This window comes from Orcinus orca, chromosome 3, assembly GCF_937001465.1.
Source record: "Orcinus orca chromosome 3, mOrcOrc1.1, whole genome shotgun sequence".
Taxonomy (NCBI): domain Eukaryota; kingdom Metazoa; phylum Chordata; class Mammalia; order Artiodactyla; family Delphinidae; genus Orcinus; species Orcinus orca.
Window position 1 is genome coordinate 101,900,547 of NC_064561.1, and position 13,254 is coordinate 101,913,800.

The 13,254-nt window shown below is 32.4% G+C and overlaps 1 protein-coding gene across 20 annotated transcripts in view; it reads right to left on the reverse strand.

The window, feature by feature from the left end:
* Nucleotides 1-13,254, reverse strand: part of PPIP5K2 (diphosphoinositol pentakisphosphate kinase 2) — a 75,422-nt gene that overhangs the window by 49,332 nt on the left and 12,836 nt on the right. For all 20 annotated transcript variants that reach the window (XM_033408485.2, XM_049707355.1, XM_033408482.2 and 17 more), the window contains 7 exons: nt 12,668-12,758; nt 11,335-11,420; nt 10,144-10,298; nt 8,634-8,735; nt 7,351-7,512; nt 5,838-5,959; nt 4,476-4,577 (listed from right to left, as the gene is read on the reverse strand). In XM_033408485.2, coding sequence (XP_033264376.1) covers nt 4,476-4,577; nt 5,838-5,959; nt 7,351-7,512; nt 8,634-8,735; nt 10,144-10,298; nt 11,335-11,420; nt 12,668-12,758 — 820 coding nt within the window. The remainder of the gene's footprint in view (nt 1-4,475; nt 4,578-5,837; nt 5,960-7,350; nt 7,513-8,633; nt 8,736-10,143; nt 10,299-11,334; nt 11,421-12,667; nt 12,759-13,254) is intronic.

A 13,254-nucleotide genomic window follows, 5' to 3' on the forward strand; every position in this document is an offset into this window, starting at 1 on the left:
AAAAATACCTAGAAACAAATGACAATGAAAACAAGAAAACCCAAAACCTACGGAATGCAGCAAAATCAGTTCTAAGAGGGAAGTTAATAGCAATACAATCCTACCTCAAGAAACAAGAAACATCTCAAAAAAACAACCAAACGTTACACCTAAAGCAATTAGAGAAGGAAGGACAAAAATCCCCAAAGTTAGCAGAAGGAAAGAAATCATAAAGCTCAGATCAGAAATAAATGAAAAAGAAATGAAGGAAACGATAGCGAAGATCAATAAAACTAAAAGCTCGTTCTTTGAGAAGATAAACAAAATTGATAAACCATTAGCCAGACTCAGCAAGAAAAAAGGGAGAAGACTCAAATCAACAGAATTAGAAATGAAAAAGAAGTAACAACTGACACTTCAGAAATACAAAGGATCATGAGAGATTACTACAAGCAACTCTATGCCAATAAAATGGACAACCACAAAGAAACAGATAAATTCTTAGAAAAGCACAGCCTTCTGAGACTGAACCAGAAAGAAACAGAATATATAAACAAACCAATCACAAGCACTGAAATTGAGACTGTGATTAAAAATCTTCCAAAAAAAAAAAAAAAAAATCTTCCAAAAAACAAAAGCCCAGGACCAGATGGCTTCACAGGTGAATTTTATCAAACATTTACAGGAGAGCTAACACCTATCCTTCTCAAACTCTTGCAAAACATAGCAGAGGGAGGTACACTCCCAAACTCATTCTACGAGGCCACCATCACCCTGATACCAAAACCAAAGATGTCACAAAGAAAGAAAACTACAGGCCAATATCACTGATGAATACACACGCAGAAATCCTCAACAAAATACTAGCAAACAGAATCCAACAGCACATTAAAAGTATTGTACACTATGACCAAGTGGGGTTTATCCCAGGAATGCAAGGAATCTTCAATATATGCAAATCAATCAATGTGATACACCATATTAACAAAAAGAGGAATAAAAACCAAATGATCATCTCAATAGATGCAGAAAAAGCTTTTGACAAAATTCAACACCCATTTATGATAAAAAACCTCCAAAAAGTAGGCATGGAGGGAACCTACTTCAACATAATAAAGGCCATATTCGACAAACCCGCAGCCAACATCATCCTCAATAGTGAAAAACTGAAACCATTTCCACTAAGCCCAGGAACAACCCAAGGTTGCCCTCTCTCACCACTATTATTCAATATTGTTCTGGAAGTTTTAGCCACAGCAACCAGAGAAGAAAAAGAAGTGAAAGGAATCCAAATCGGAAAAGAAGAAGTAAAGCTGTCACTGTTTGCAGATGACATACTATATAGAGAATCCTAAAGATGCTACCAGAAAACCACTAGAGCTAAACAATGAATTTGGTAGAGTAGGAGGACACAAGATTAATGCACAGAAATCTCTTGCATTCCTATACACTAATGATGAAAAATCTGAAAGAGAAATTAAGGAAACGCTCCCATTTACCACTGTAACAAAAAGAATAAAATACCTAGAAATAAACCTACCTAAGGAGACAAAAGACCTGTATGCAGAAAATTATAAGACGCTGATGAAAGAAATTAAAGATGATACAAACAGACAGAGAGATATACCATGTTCCTGGATTGGACGAATCAATATTGTGAAAATGACTATACTACCCAAAGCAAGCTACAGATTCAATGCAATCCCTATCAAATCACCAGTGGCATTTTTCACAGAACTAGAACAAAAAATTTCACAATTTGTATGGAAACGCAAAAGACCCCAAATAGCCAAAGCAACCTTGAGAAAGAAAAATGGAGCTAGCGGAATCAGGCTCCCTGACTTCAGACTATACTACAAAGCTACAGTAATCAACACAGTATGGTAATTGCACAAAAACAGAAATATAGCTCAATGGAACAGGACAGAAAGCCCAGAGATAAACCCATGCACATATGGTCACCTTATTTTTGATAAAGGAGGCAAGAATATACAACGGAGAAAAGAGAACCTCTTCAATAAGTGGTGATGGGAAAAGTGGACAGCTACATGTAAAAGAATGAAATTAGAACACTCCCTAACACCACACACAAAAATAAACTCAAAATGGATTAACGACCTAAATGTAAGGCCAGACACTATAAAACTCTTAGAGGAAAACATAGGCAGGACACTCTATGACATAAATCACAGCAAGATCCTTTTTGACCCACCTCCTAGAAATGGAAATAAAAGCAAAAATAAACAAATGGGACCTAATGAAACTGAAAAGCTTTTGCACAGCAAAAGAAACCATAAACAAGATGAAAAGACAACCTTCAGAATGGGAGAAATATTTGCAAAGGGAGCGACTGACAAAGGATTAATCTCCAAAATTTATAAGCAGCTCATGCAGTTCAATCTCAAAAACAAACAACCTAATCCAAAAATGGGCAGAAGACCTAAACAGACATTTCTCCAAAGAAGATTTACAGATTGCCAACAAACATATGAATGGATACTCAACATCAGTATTCATTAGAGAAATGCAAATCAAAACTACAATGAGAGGGCTTCCCTGGTGGTGCAGTGGTTGAGAGTCAGCCTGCCAATGCAGGGGACACAGGTTCGTGCCCCGGTCCGGGAAGATACCACATGCCGCGGAGCAGCTAGGCCTGTGAGCCACGGCTGCTGAGCCTGCGCGTCCGGAGCCTGTGCTCCACAACGGGAGAGGCTACAACAGTGAGAGGCCTGTGTACCGCAAAAAAAAAAAAATTAAAAAATAACCTACAATGAGGTATCACCTCACATGTGTCAGAATGGCCATCATCAAAAAGTCTACAAACAATAAATGCTGCAGACGGTGTGGAGAAAAGGGAACTCTCTTCACTGTTGGTTGGAATGTAAATTGATACACCCACTATAAGAGAACAGTATGGACGTTCCTTAAAAAATAAAAAATAGAACTACCATACAACCTAGGAATCCCACTACTATGCATATACCCTGAGAAAACCATAATTCAAAAAGGGTCATGTACCACAATGTTCATTGCAGCTCTATTTACAATAGCCAGGACATGGAAACAACTTATGTGTCCATGGACAGATGCATGGATAAAGAAGATGTGGCACATATGTACAATGGAATATTACTCAGGCATAAAAGGAAACGAAACTGAGTTATTTGTAGTGAGGTGGATGGACCTACAGTCTGTCATACAGAGTGAAGTAAGTCAGACACAGGAAAACAAATACCATATGCTAACACATATACATGGAATCTAAGAAAAAAAATGGTTATGAAGAACCTAGGGGCAGGATGGGAATAAAAACGCAGACCTACTAGAGAACGGACTTGAGGACACGGGGAGGGGGAAGGGTAAGCTGGGACAAAGTGAGAGAGTGGCATTGACATATATACACTACCAAATGTAAAATCGATAGCTAGTGGGAAGCAGCCGCATAGCACAGGGAGATCAGCTCAGTGCTTTGTGGCCAGCTAGAGGGGTGGGATAGGGAGGGAGACACAAGAGGGAAGAGATAGGGGGATATATGTATATGTATAGCTGATTCACTTTGTTATAAAGCAGAAACTGACAAACCATTATAAAGCAATTACACTCCAATAAAGATGTTAAAATAAATAAATAAAATAAATATTAAAAAAATAAAGTAAATGGACTGTAATCCCCTAACTTCTTTAATTATCTGCCCTGTAGCACAGATCACTATAGACTGAGATTTCATTAAATCAAATAAAATAAAGCTGCTATATTTATTTTGCCCACGTAAGAAGAAAAATATTTCAAACTCAAGTTACTGGAAGATAAAACTGTCTTAGCAGGAATGGTAGGGTACAATTTAACACTTGCCAGACTGTGAGACATAGAACATAACTCTATAGAATAAGTTACCCAAAAATATGTTTTGTGTTAAATAAGTTTGGAAATATTGGTTTAAAAACAAAATTAAGTATTTTTGCCCTCCTCTCCGCCCCAATCAGGACTCCTAAGAATATTTAATATGCTAAGATAAAGCTCTAAGCTGTGAATATGAAGCATTTGGTCAACTCACCTGAGTGACAGGTGAATTTCAAGCAGTAACTTTCACTAGAATTTATGAAACACTTTGGCAATGTTGGTCTAATTAATTTACTTCAAGATATAACTGTATATTTTTCCTTTACATGATGAGAGCACTAAAGTTGTATGACCACTGACCACGAACCTTTAGGGAACACATCTGTTGGCACCTCCTTTATTCTTATGGCTTAATTCAATAGTTCTATAACTATATAAGCATTTTTCAGGATTTTATTTGGAACAACAGAAAAGATCTTTAGTCTAAATAGCCCCATGTAAAGCATATAATCTATTTCTCCATCTGCAAAGTCAATCATATGAAAACATACACAGTAGAGTGTCTAATAATTATTCAGAAATATAATCTTCACTGTAATAGCACTAACCAATGGGGAAAACCCAAGGAGTTTCTAAATGAAAATATTTAAACTTACATAGTTCCAGATGTAGTTGGTACAATCGGGATATCTTCAGCTTCTAAGGGTATGGACCAGGGGATATGAAACTGTGGAGCAAGCTCTCGCATTACAATATTCCTTCAAGACAAAAAGAAAAGAAAAATTAAACTAGTTCATTTCAAGACAAACCTGGGTATTTAATGACAAATAACTGAGTATTATAGGAGGTAAAGTCAAACTATCTAGTGATTATGTGAATACAGCACATAAAAAGTAACCTAAAAAATCAATCCTGGTCAAGAAAAATTAGATCAGCAGTGCTAAACTGTTGTATAGAACACACTAACAGGATGTCGTGAATTTGGCTTTACTTATTTACTCTCATTTTAAAAATATAAATTACACAGGATTCAAGTAAATCACTGTAACTGCGTATCTACTTACAAAGATTCTGAAATCCAAGATTATCTCTTCTGTGTGGCCATTGATCATTTCTTTCAGTTTTTATTTATCACCTGCAAAGCTATTTTAAACTACTGCTCATGTTTAACAAATTTCTTATTACTCTTTGCTAATAAGGTTAATAATGAAAACATGTTTAAGTAATTATAAGACATTTTTTGTTTTGTTTAAATTTAGCATTTATTCATGCTAAAATTTAGTAAGCTCCCCCAAATTTCACTTTAAGGGTAAGTTCACAAACCTTTGAAATATACTATAACAGCTGACCCCAATTATTAAAATACATTTTAAAGTGTAAGTTTTTTACGGCTTTGTCAAATATACTTTGAAATGGTTTAAAAATAGTTCTTGTCTTTCAAGTCGTCTAAATCAGGATATAAGAAAATAAGTCAAAGAATATAAAAATGGCATTTCTATATGCAATAATTTCTTTTATATTCACTTCATAATCTCATGAGATTATTTTAAAGTAACATATGCGTGTAGAAAGCAGAATCATTCAAAAGAATTCTAAATTCCAGATATTTCTATTTTATTCTGGTTACTTATTCTGGTTAATTTTGAACCATTAAGTACTATAATTACATATCAAAAACTTGAGAAACAAAATAATCAAATAAATTAGCCATTTTGATGAATAACCACTGTAATAATCACTAAAAATCACTGTTACAGCATTTCTAAATCTATGAAGTTAAATACCTTTAAGCCTTTATCTATACTGGTCATATATTGATTTGTCTTTCATAACCCAAAGTGTAATTCAGGATTTGGCATGGTCTTTGGGCATGTCATTTTATGAACATTGATTTTTACTCTGCAGTGTTTACAAAACCCTGATCACTTGATGTTTACCATTATTTGGTTTCTGAATAACCAGTATGCATTAGCTGTAACAAAAGTAAAGAGGAAGAAGTATAAAGAAGAAAATCTTACCCAAGTATTTTTGCACAATCATCATAATACTTCATGGAATTTTTCACAAAACTGAAGCCATTGACATCACAGACATAGGACTGTCCATTGGCCCGTAACAAATCAAAGCCACAAACTGTTTGCTATTTAAAATAAAGTATAAACTTTAAAGTTCCATTTGAATTATGACTTACAGTTTTCCAGTCTTATTAGAAAACATCAAATTTTATAACTGCCTAAAAGTATATTACTGCTTATCAGTTTACTTCATAGCAAGTAAAAACAAAGAAACTACGTATCTGTAACTTGAATACTCTGAAATATGCATGTCATATGATTATTTAAGTTCTTCCTATGAAGTAGATGTAGAACAATAATGCTTACGGGACTAGAGAGGCCAAGAAATTCTTCAATTAACATTTTATTAAAAAATAAAAGTAAAAATTTTTAAAGCCTTCAATAAATTCTGTGCTAGTAGAAATTATATCATTTTAATCCCAAAAAAACCACAAAAAGCTAAACAGGAGAAAGTTTTGAAGACATATCCCAGAGGAAATGTCCCATTATCCCTATGAATCTTTTAAACGCTGATAACCACATACTTGTGAGCACCTGAAATAAATTTACTTTATTTGGGAGAAAACAGTTGAAGGGTATGAATTTCCTGCTCGGGCTCCAGGAATTTTCTGATCTTCTACATTTTATATTCACATATCACATATTAGTATAATGTTATTTTAAGTCAAGGCTTTTGGAATCCTGGTATTACAAAATTAAAACAATTCACATAAAGCTATTAAAACATATTTCAGGCTAAGATTCCTTCCATGAGAGACTTCAAATTACTAAAACACAAAGAACTTATTTATTATTTAATAACCAGTAATATACACTAGTCTTTAAGTTACATATCCAAGGCAAGGCTTCAACAAGGTAAAGTTTATCCTTTATTAGATTCAAGTTGAACTACTCTATTTAAATCTTTACTGTACAGTACAGGCAAAGCCTAATAATACAGATTGAGAGAACTAGTCAAATGTCATAAGTAAAAAGTTTTCTTTAGGAAGTGTATTAGTATAGCTTTCATGAACATATTTTACTATACATAATAGGCCAAAGGATCAACTGCAAAGGCTAGAAGGCTGATGACATTTTTTATTTAAAAAAATCATTTATCAACTCTGAATAGATACTTGTAATCAGTTTTGGTTATAGGGGTATGTTAAATAATACTCCTGTAATTCTACTGTTTCAGTTAAGTTTTCCTCTGTAATTGTAGTTTCTGAATAAATTGACATGGTTTCCTTCTATATAATACAGAAAGAATAAAGAGAAACAAAGGTCTTCATTTATTATATATTTTTAATATTAATGGCACTACAAGAATCCCTTGAAAAGTACATAAACCATTCAGATATACCACTTTATTTTCTCTGCTTCTCTCTCCTGTTATAAGCCCAAATAACATCTCATTTACTCAAAAAAAAAAATTAGAATTTTTACAAGAGTCTATATGGCCTGCATAACATCTTACCTTAAATGCAAGGCAAACTCTCCAAGCAATTAATTTCTCTCGTGCATTGAGAATAACAGGGTACCTTACTTCTTTTCCTTCACTATCTCGTTCCACCTTGCCATCAAGTGCAGGAGATTTTCGAGCTTCAGCATGGGCATAATCTGGACCTACTGTATAAACCTTTCAGAAATATTAAAATACATATTTTACTTAAAAAAAAAAATATATATATAAAAACAGCAGACAACAAATTCAAATAAAAATAATAAATAAAAAATACCTCAGTGTCCAGACTATTTTTTCACACATCTTTCTATTTTACATGTGAAAATTTTCAATACACTGGAAGAGGTTATAAATAATTAATTATACAGCAAAAATTGGTAAAGTAAGGTCCTGTTCTCTATAAAAAATAATTATACTGAACATTATGAGGGAATACTAGAATGCATATGATGTGACCCTTCTCAAATTGTTTTAGTTTAACAAAGTAGAGGTACAAATAAATTTAAAAATTACAGAAGGAAGTAACTGCCAAAATAAAGATTTAAAAGGGGGTGGGGGATGAGGGACAGCATGAATTCAAAAGCAGACAAGAGACGGAAACGCACTCTAAGCAAAGGTAATAAACACAGACAAAGGGCAGAGAAACAAAACAGCATGATGTATTCAGGTAACAGTACGTATTTGATATGGTTTATAATGTAAGAAATAAGGTTTGTAGGACAGAGGGCAGACTCTGAAGTATCTATGCCAGCCTTATAAATCTGATTATTACCCTGTGGTCAATGAGGATCCACAAGAGAATTTTTAAAAAGAAGTTCATGATCAGGTTTACACCTAAGAAAGAACTCTCTAGACACAGACTGGCTGAAGGTAAAGCAGTTAAGACCTTATTTGTCACCAACAGAAATCACACCTATTTTTTTTTAAATCACATTATAGTTGTCAAAGTTCTCAAAATATCATTTACACTGATCAATGCCTGGAAACATCGTGGTGGCTATTAGACCCTTAGCCACTATATTTTGGGTTGGTTTTTAAATATTCAATAAAATCTGTCTCCTTGGTAATCCTGTGTGGTTTATTTTAAGCATTTAAGAACATTATCCTGTATAAAGGGTCCATAGGCTTCAGACTGCCAATGGCATTCATAATACAAAACAGATTAAGAATCCCTAGTTAAAAAGAAAGAGATTCAGAATAGAGGTTATATATAGCTAACTAAAAGGTAATCTCTTTTTCTGAGATCACTGGTAAACTCAAAATACAAAATAAAAATATACTTTAATCAATCCTACCTTAACATCAGTACCATCTGTGGGCATAAACTCTTCATATATATATGAGCCTGTTTTTCGTACATTGCTTTCTGGGGAATAAACACTACTTCTACTGCCAATCTGAAAATAAAAGAAGTCTATCAATGTATAAAAACTAAATTATTCTCCTCATTTTTATAAAATAACCCTTTTTACCATCTATTTCCATCACTGATATTTCCAAAAATTTTTTTAATCAACAAATATTTAACAACACATTACATAGTTGACACTATATTATTTTTTGCTCTAATGGTAACTTGAATAGTGTAAAAATACAATGAACACTAAGAACAGTGTTTCTAAGATTCAACCATATTGCTGCATGTAACTACTTTCTTAATACTATAGAATTTTCCTCTGTATAAATAGCCCATAATTCATTCATTTGCCTATCAATATATATTTAGGTTGTTTTCTAAGCTTTAGCTAGTAGAGCAATCTTGCTTCGAACTTTCTTTTAAATATCCCCATGGCACACGTGTGCAGGAGTGTTTCTAAGGCATATACTAGAAATGGAATCGCTAGGTGATAGAATATGCTCACATTCAACTTACAAAATAATGCCAAAATCTTTTAAAAACTGTTTTAATAATTTCCAGTCTCTCCAGCAATGTATAAGAGTTTCTACTGATCTACAATTATCTATATTTGGTATTGTCAGACCTCCTAATATTTGCCACTCTAATGAATATAAAACAAGTACCTCATTGTGTTCTTACTTTGTATTTCCATGACTGTTTATGAGTGAACGTGCACATTTTTTTTTTTTTTGGTACGCGGGCCTCTCACTGCTGTGGCCTCTCCCGTTGCGGAGCACAGGATCCGGACGCGCAGGCTCAGCGGCCATGGCTCACGGGCCTAGCTGCTCCGCGGCATGTGGGATCTTCCCGGACCGGGGCATGAACCCATGTCCCCTGCATCGGCAGGCGGACTCTCAACCACTGCCCCACCAGGGAAGCCCTGAACGTGCACTTTTAATCCTGATATATTGCTAAGTTATATTGCTAAGTAGAAATGTTGCTAACAACGTTTGGACTTGTACTTGTTTTCCAACTACCTCAATCTTTTTGATCATGCTAATTCAAAAAGTAATTCAATGTCATTACCTTTTAGACTTTACATTTATTTTATTATGGGTGTAAAATTTTGAGCATACTTTCATGTATTTAAGAGTTCATTGGCATTACTTTTTCTATGAACTATCCATTTGGAAGGCCATTTTTCTTAAAAAAAATGCTGATCTTTACCGAATTTCTCACATGACAGATACATAAATGGAAGGTAGAAAGAAGATCAAATAATTTTCTTGGTATTCTGTAGGTAAGCTTTGCTTTTCTAACAAAGTATTGATATGATATCAGTTTTATTAATTTATCTCTAAATGATACATTGTTAATCTTAGTTTTACTAAATACTTCATTACTTTTAGTAAAATTTATACAACAATGTATTTAGAATAGTATTCACTAGGGTAACAAAGGTTTACCTTTCGAAAAAGTCTTTGACTTCCACCACCAGCAGATGTTGGATAATAAATGTAAACATTGTGGTCTTCTGCACTGACTGGCTTTTCTACAAATGGCTTTTGGAAAACTTCCCCATTTACTTCTACATGATCTTCCCCTTCAATCAGATTACATTCTATAAATCAAACACAATAGCAAGAAAAATTATATATTGTATATTACCTAGATATATTATTAAGGACTTTTTTTGTTTTTACTATAATAGAGATTACAAAGAAAAGTAACCTTGGATAATGTACTGATTTGATTTTAATTAAAAATATTTATGCAAACATATGATCTGTGACATTAGGAACTATATTCTTCAAAAATCTAATGGACTGGCCATTTTACCCTGCCACCCCATAGAATTCAAAGTTAGATATGAAATGATACACAAGAAAGATTGAGAAATAACTACATAATGCTATCATCTTCTGAAAAATGTATGGAATCATTATACCACAGATACCATAAAACATGAAATTATTTAAGTTAGAAAATTAACCAATATACAGAGTAACCAAGCAATCCAATCAGCAAGTTGTACCTCTAGACAAATGAGAAAAGTTCCCTGTTACAGATGGTACTATATCTGGTTTTTAATAAAAATTCCTCTAATGTACAATAAAGTCATCAAAATTCCCCCAAATAGTTATCAGAATATTAAATATTAAAACATATAAACATTTATCTTGCCTTTTTAGACTAAGTGTAACTTACATGCTATGCTTTAGATAACCAGGAAAATGAAGCAAAGGGTACTTTAAAATATTAATAAATAGTATTTCAAAATTCCTACTCATCAGAAGTTTAATTGTGGCATACTAACATGAAGTTTCTAATACTTAAATCAATAGTCATAGATGAATCACTCATTTACCCCAATCAATACAAATTTATTAAGCATGTAATTTAAAAATTCTTCTTTATGATTCTGATATGTCAAATGTAGACCAAAGAAATGTAGGACATACAACTCCTGATTATTAGTTAGCCTTGTAGTTCATAGTGTCACATTTTTATTGAAATTTAATTGCCTATTTGGATCATTTTTTAAAAATTGAATAGAATAACATAATTTAAATTCTTTCCATTTAATTATAGAAGACAGTGGCTCAAAAGTATGTTAAGTGACAAAAGATAGCTTGTTTAAAATCTCTTACTCTTACCTTTGGGATTATTTGGGTCACGATTCAAAATTGCGTAACGAGGAAGTAAAATACCTTCAGCTTGAAGAATACTATATACTTCTCTCCTGAAGAAAAAAGAAAATATCCTTACTGTTTTATTGTTCTGTTTCACAATGAGTATATTGCTGTACTGTTCATAAAGTACATTATTACTGTTCTATCATTAAAAAAGTCATGCATATAAAGTCTTTTTTTAAGTAAACAAATATGTCATTTAAAACATTGAAAAGCTGTATTCTAAGTAAGTATTCAGCAATATTAGAACAAAAGTGTATGTACAATACTTTTTATGGCATATTAAAATACTAATTTTTAAAATTGGGAATGTAAGTGTATAAAAAGAAATGGTTAAAGTTACTATATCACAATGACAGAATATTACCTAAGTATTAAAACCCTTATACAGTACTCAAAGAATATTTAACAATGTGGGAAAATGTTTATAGTCTTTTAATAGAAATGTGATGCTAATTTTGTAAAATATAAGTGCATATATGTATTGCTTTCTATATTAAAAAAATATGGTAAACGTAGTGGCAGGGTTAAATGCCTTTCTTCATAATTTTATTTTTTAAATTTCTTAAAATGAATATGCATTTATATATATACATATATATATTTATACTATATAAACATGTAAACCTAGGAAAAATGTTATAAAAATTGAGATATTAACTATCTGGAAAAGGAAAAACAAAAATAGAAAAACAAAAAACTATAGGGCCTTACACTTCATATAGCATTTTCATATGTATAACCTCATATTGTAATGCTAAGACAGAATAAAATAGAATACCAGTGAAATTATAAGGGTAGCCAGTAGAGTGAAACACCAATTAAATGAAATATATAAATGCATTTGTATTTTACAATTTCTTTTAAATATCTATGCTTTTGACCTGTTAAATGAATTGCTAAGATATACAGTAAAATATTTCTCAAAATGGTTCCACTTTACCATTAAAAACCTAGTTATAATGGGTAAAGCCGTAGCTTCATCATCAGTCACATGATAGAAAAACTGTTCATAATTTTCAATGGTTTAGTAGGGTCTGGAAATTAAACAGACCTGGTTTAAGTCCTTGTCCCACTACCTGAGAAACTACTTGTGACTTTTGGCAAACTAAATGATCTGCCTGATTCTCAAGTTTTGTCATCTGTAAAACTGGGTATAAATACCTATTTCTAAGTATTATTTCAAGGATACCACAAATTTATATATGTATAAAAACACCTGATACCATGTCAGTTTAAGTAGATACTAAATAAATGTTAATTTTCCTTCCTTAATTTAGCCAACTTAACCACTCACCTATCTTGTATGAGATACTGCATATTCAAGTCATTGATTACAAATGGATTCCTGAGTTTTGCATAGGCAACTGCCTTGTCCAGTGGAAATCCTAAGAACACATATTAACATATTCTGTAGAATCTCAAGATAAGTTGACATCTATAACTTAATCAACTTGAATTTATGCCATTTCCTATAAAAGACTAATTTCATTATGCATGTAACTGCTTTCTTTAGAAGATAGAATTATAAATACACAAAACTTGATTTATCTTGTACTAGTAAATAAATCTTATTTTTTCTTAGTGAATTTGATAGATAAGGCACAGCAAGCCAGTGGTTACATAACCCAATTTAGAGCACTGACATGTTAGTTGATGCCTGATTATTCAAAGTCACCTGACAGAAGGTAAGACTACCTCATACACAAATAGAAATCTATATACAAATAAGTGTATCACAATCACCTGGTGATTTTTAAAAAATTTATATAACTCCTCTTCTTCTAACGATATTTTGATGCATATACATATAAATTAGCTGATAATTCAAAGAACTTAAGCATCTTCAAAAACAGCAAAAGAAAAATTAATTTACATTCAACA